The sequence below is a fragment of the Dermacentor silvarum genome, chromosome 10 (genome assembly GCF_013339745.2).
Source record: "Dermacentor silvarum isolate Dsil-2018 chromosome 10, BIME_Dsil_1.4, whole genome shotgun sequence".
Lineage (NCBI taxonomy): Eukaryota > Metazoa > Arthropoda > Arachnida > Ixodida > Ixodidae > Dermacentor > Dermacentor silvarum.
In genome coordinates, this window is record NC_051163.1 from 66,162,476 (window position 1) to 66,168,781 (window position 6,306).

General features: G+C 47.7%; 1 protein-coding gene across 1 annotated transcript in view; it reads right to left on the reverse strand.

The window, feature by feature from the left end:
- The window catches only part of LOC119465930 (sodium-dependent proline transporter-like), a 52,027-nt gene extending 46,267 nt beyond the window's left edge, over positions 1-5,760 (reverse strand). Inside the window, 1 exon segment of the mRNA XM_037726408.2 lies at positions 5,588-5,760. Coding sequence (XP_037582336.1) covers positions 5,588-5,608 — 21 coding nt within the window. The 5' untranslated portion in view covers positions 5,609-5,760.
- Positions 5,761-6,306: the final 546 nt, after the last annotated feature.

The window sequence follows — 6,306 nt, forward strand, 5'->3', positions numbered from 1 at the left end:
TGAAGAGTTAAGGTCACCTGACATTGAAACTTAGTAGAAACAGTCTATATGGATCTGCTTTAGATCTATAGGGCATGCGGACAGGCAGGTTTGTAAATAGCTAAAAATACAAAAACACGCAGGACAACTGAAAGGATGGCACACATAAATGCGCATTTGTGCGCCCGATACCCTGTGCTTTTTGCGCCCACTTGCGATCATAGCATAGAAGCTAACTCTTATTTTAGGACAAGCAGAGGCTAGGTGTCAATAATGCAAGTTGTAATGACTCGGGCTATTCTGCTTCCCAAAGCCCCCTGGGTTTTGATGACAAGTGGAGGGCGGCGGATTGAGTCAAGCAGCAATGTAGAATTTCTTTAATGTGCATTGAAATGTCATCGCTTGACCGCTGCCATTAGGCTGATGTAAACGTGGCTGCTGCGATAAGGAATTGAACCGGCGACCTATAGCACCCCGCAGGAGACACTGCGGTAGACCTGTAATCAGCCAGAGTGCGAGCGAGTTGTTGTCTTGGTTGTCAATCATAACGTGCAATATAACCTGATAACCCTGCACAACATTTCAAGGAATGGCTCTGAAATTATTGAAAGGTCGTGAGTGCCAAGCAAGCAAACTATGTAGAATTCGGTGCTATAGGTGAAAGTCACGCAAGTTCTTAAGAACGCACGTCTCTGACTGCTCATAAATCTGATATATAGAGACACCCCTGAATGTTAGTAAACATAAACAAGGTATGATATACTAATCTTCTCCGTGTCTGCTTGGCATGTGTGATAGGCTTAACATCGTGAAGAAGCAAGAAACAAGAACAGAGGAAACGCACGCATTCCCCTTTTGTTTCATCGCTTCGTTTGTCCATAATTTCTTGTTGTGCTGTTTAACCATGCGCATTGCAAATCCGCGCCCAAGAAACTATAGTTTAAGCTGCTTTTCCGGCATACCTAATTCGTTCCCCCAGTTCGCGTAGAGTACGAATACAGCGCACATTGACACCGCTCAGCTGTAACCACAACGCCTCCCGAGTCCAGTCCAGCTGCGGACGGCAGCTTTTAACCCCGAAGGACGTTTCTAGTCTGCACTATAAGAAGAATAAAATTGAACTTGAACGTATTCTCAACGTTTTTCCCGGCATTATACGTCGTCCGAATCCAGTGTCTGTTTTACACTGCACCATGTGAAATGTATTCCACATGATTACAGGTTATAGTATATGTATATCCTATATATACTAATCGTGATAAATGACTGACTACCGCGCTGCGCGAAATAGACACGCCGACGCTGAACGACGCGCGACGCCTGAAATACGCCGAATATACGTTCCATGTGGTTGCTGCTTTACTTTTAGCTCCGGCGTGCGTCAACGTTACGACACGCCACGACGAAGTTACATACAGCCGAGCCCCCCCCCCCCCCCCCTCAAAAAAAAAAAAAGAAGAAGAAGAAGAAACAAAGAGGTCCGTGAAGGCGTCTTCTGCTGTTCACCTGATTGTCGGGCGCATGCGCTACGACTTATATGCTCGCAGGGCACCTACATTAAGACCAAAAGTAGAAACGCGACGGGTAGGCTCTGAACTTGGCACACATTCGCCGACTGACACAGGTGTGCCTCTCTGGTCCAGGTCCTCTTTTCCAGTGCGTAATTGCGCACAATTACGGGGCCAGAGAACGAAGTGCGCGCCCTCAGAGGACGACGGCAAATGATACACCGTCGCAAACTGCTTCGTCGAATTCGTCACGCGGGGATGCGCGCGGACTCTTCCACACGAACGTTCAGCTGTCGCGAATTTCGTGGAGAGCCTAAGTCGACCAGTGACCCAGCGTACGTGAAGTCAATGCTCTATTGTTCAAGGCAAACTGCAGAATTGCTGATTAGTGTCACGATAATGCAGGATTTTCGCACCTATAGGTCGTGAAAACTCATCATTTGGTACCTTATACGGTAGCACGTGCATTCGTAACATGAGGGGGTCGGGGGGGCAGGTTGTCTAGACATATACGCATAACGACTCTATATCTGCCGTGTCAGCGCATTACCAGCTTTCTTCGTCCTACGGACGCACCGTGATGCCTTTCCTTTCTCCTGACTCGCTGAGTTATATGTACGAGAGCACGCGATATTAGGTGCAGACTTGACCCTTCGCACTCGCAGCCTTTTCATCCTTCATTTGAGAAGTTTAGTTGTTTTTTTTTTCAACTGGCAACAACTTTCCTGCCAGCGCCAGCAATGACTTTGGCCTTTTCAATGCGCTCTAAAACAAAGCCTAAGCCAATGCGCTGGCAAAACGAACTGGCAACTCCTTCATGCCGGAGTAACTCATTTTTCTATATTTGACTTCATTTTAGAGAGCTCTCCGTATGCCCCCGATGGAGTACGTTCAACCTGTTATCGCCTGACTAGAATGAAGTACTCCCCTGGAGGGAGTAAAAAAACTCTCTAAATGGAGTCAAGTGAAGGGACAAGCTGTCACTCTCGCATAAAAGAGTTGCCAGCACTCCCGTTTTCATTAAAAAACCGAACAGCCTCTTAGGTGCTCCTCGACTATCGTTCTATGCCAAAAGAGATAACCTTGATTCTTGGAACGGTTTATTTTGTGCGCTAGTTGCTTTGAAAGTCTCAGTCGCGTTACACGGACACATTCAGCTGTCGTTGAGCTGAAACAAAGGCGCATTTGATTCACACGTGTTTTCCTTTGCAGGTGTTCGTACTTGGAACGACCCCAAAAAGGGGAATGAACTGTCTATACTGTTACCTTGAAATAAATTTTCACATGCATTTTCCACTTAAAAATGAGTTTTCTTCTGCTGTTCTGTTTTCCTGCCATAATCCGAAACTTCGCCCTTTACATAGCCAAGCCTATCCGAGAACACATCTTTTCTATTTGCCAAGTGGGTTCCCTTTTTGTTTTCCTTTATAATCCGAAACTTCACCCCTCACGTAGCCGACCCCATTCTAAAGACCTATACAATCATTCTTAATGCCAACTAAAGCTCATCTAATGGAGGGCTATTTGGATACCGTCGGATTCTGCCATGTTGACACTCTGGGCCAATCGGAGAGAATGCAGCCGCTCTATGAACCAATCAGAGACGACAACATGGCGAACATTACAGTGTCCCGAATTGGCGATCTGATGTGCGTCTGGGACAGCATATACATTTTTTTTTCGTCTATTGTGTATTTCTTTCGTCTCTGCATGATGCGCGAGTAACACGTGTCATTTTAACGCCCACAGCTTGGCTATGGCAGGACAGAGCAAAGCTGGCCTGCCGCTGTAATTCTTCAGCCCGTATCTTGTCGGCAGCCTCAAGCCGTAGAAATGCGAGTCCGTGCGAATCGGAACAGCTGCCTGCCTGTCTCCACAGATGGTTGAGGTTGGCGCACGCGTAACAGCATCGCTATATATTTGTCCGTTATGACGTTGGTCTAGTCACCGTTAGTTCACGTGTTGCCGCCGTGTCGTGTCGTGCCGTTTTTGAGAGAAGATGAATCACCGCGTTTCACCCGGTTAATGGCCATGCCAAGATTTGAGAACTGCGATATCCGAACCGCTCTCGAATTTAACACGTTTGAAGCGAAGCGTGTTCAACAAAGGCAACTTCGGCACGCAACTGGACATCGGCACATGATTCCTAATTCAGAAGGATAATTTATAAATGTAGCGCCATGGTAAGCTGTATTAACTGCGGTCGCTTTTAACATGAGAATATTGCATGGGTACAGGCTCAAGTTAAAGATGTTTATTCTCTGTCTCTCTCTCAAGTTGGAATCAGCTAGCGCAAGACAGGGGTAATTGGAGATCACAGGGAGGGGCCTTCGTCCTGCAGTGGACATAAAAATAGGCTGATGATGATGATGATGGCTGCGTAATCCAGAACAGACACGTGAGCAAAAGACGTGTGGCGGAGATGCCATGTCGGCCTCGTTCTTTAAAGGCACCTGGTCGCAGTTTTAAAGCAGCATTGCAAAAAAAAAAAAAAAAAAAAAAAAACAACTTGAGATAGTTATCGTGGAACGAGCTAAAAACGGGTCTGTAAGGCTTTAACTGAGCGATACACGCCGTTGAAAGCATGCAAATCAATCGACTACACTGCCGGTCAGCGAGTTATGGGACAAAACAAAGAACAGAACTACCCACGAGGTAGCGCATATATTAAACGCGTTTGGAAATCCACCCGCGTCTCGTATACGGTCGCACTGCGACACGGGAGTTGTACCGTGCTATTTTGCTTTCGTCTGCCGCGTTCTCCAATACCTGGAAACAATTTTTTTGACGCCACCCTACCCGACGTTAGCCTCTGCGCTTTTCTGGCATTGTGCGTGACGGCGCGTCAGTTTAGCGGGTACGCCGAAAAACCGGCCTTCGAAGCCCTTATAGAACAGGTTGTTATAACGCGTTGTTGGCGACTCGGTCGGTTGGCCTTCGCAGGGGTGCGTTGCTTGCTCTTTATGATGGTTCGAGGTGTGTGTGTGTGAGAGTGTGTGGGGTTGGTCATTTGGCCGCTTTGCTAACCTTCGGCGCAAGGCAAGATGGCTTTCACGGAAGCCCATTAAATATTAATAATAATAAAACATAACTAAAAAAGGAGAAGTAACACGCTATATTTTTGTTTCTCGAAAATGCGCTTAGGTATCAAAGATGATTTGAGATTAGTTTTTGTGCCTTCATTTTTTTCTTCTTTTTTTGCTATTTTCCAGCACCCTGCGCCGCGGTTCAATAGAGAGTTTTAGATAGGGGGACGCAAGCGTTGGAGCCCCCAAGCGCTAAGGTGGGCTCCAACGCGCGCGTCCCCCTAATCTAAAACTCTCTAATGACTACGGTGTTCTACTCCGGCCAGCCAAGTCGCTATGGCGTCATGCATTCCTTAAGACGGGGGTGGAATGTAGAAAAAAAAAAAAAAACTGCTTGCCTGCTGAGCTTTGGAAAAAACTCTTAAGTGGTCAAAATGATTTAGAAATTAGAAGTCTTCAACCCCCCAACTGCCTAGGTAGCAATCAATCCCTTTACTTGGATCGAAGACACTGCTTTTTCTTGCACGCGCAAGTTTATGGTGACGAGTAAACGAACTAGCATTTCGTGAAGGAGTGGCCTTTTGCGTATGTTGCAGCGTAAAGTAAATGTAGGAACGCTTATCGGCAAGCTCCTTTGTTAAACATGGAATAAGTGGTTACAAACGCCGCATACTTTCGCCATCGTTGTGCTTAGCATTACAGCATGAATGTCACGAAAAAAAAAAAAAAAGAAAGTATAGCGAAAGTATTCAGCGACAGAATGCGTAGTTTTCGCTAAAGGAAAAGTTTGCTAGTGCATGTGCGCTAGATCAGGAAATACTTCGTTTTCATGGATGACAAAAGAAAAATTGAGGAGAACGAAAAGGGAGAGGAAACGAATGCACGCTTGGTTAGTTTCATCCGCTGTCTCTGCAGGAAGCAAATAAAGGTGTTCGTTTTGTTCACTGTATTATGCAGATTGCCAAGCCAGTACCGTAAGACGGTTGGCAACACCGCTGGTACCATCTGCTCATTTTCGATCGCCCGCTGCTGCAGTTCGTGCAACAAGTGTGCTAGTATTAACACGACCCTTACCTCGTCTGTTCGTTTCACCATGACGCCGACAGCAGTCCGAGCGAAATCCTTCCTCGTAGCGCTCCGTCTTGTACCGACGAGGTTCGAATCTCGAAACCAGAGTCAAGAAAAAAAAAAATATGTTCACCAAACGCTGCCGCGACAGCGCACCACGAAACGCGCTCCTCGGTGAAGCAGACGACGCGCGAATGAAAGAGCGGCCATGGAGGCCGCCATCTTTATACGCGGAGGGAGAGGAGGTGGACGGCGGCGACGCGCGCTTCCGGCGGAAACCAGCGAAGCCAGCCGGCTCGTGACGTCACGCCAAACGTCACGACTACGCCACAGACTTTTTCGCCCCGCCTCGAAACGATGAATGGACGACGCGGCGGCCAACGCTAGAAATAAAAGGTAACAGGAAGAAAGCAGCCGAGAAGCGGCAACAGGAACTAGTTTTTTTCGTTGCCGGGGCGAGGGGGCAGAGCGCGATTGCACGTAGCCGGCGTAAGAGGAACGGCGTTTCTCTCTAAGCGTGTGTGTTGTGCGTGCTCGTGTGTGCTGAGAGTCAAAAAGTCGCACGTGTCGCCGGAACCAAAGATTCAGCTAAAAACGGAAAACATGGGCCCCCGAAGGAGAAGTAAAAACTACCACGCGGGCGTGTCTGGAGAGGGTCGTCAGTCGCCGCTGCTACGCTGGCTTTACGCCGAACGCCGGCAATGCCGTGATGGGGTGCGGGGGAT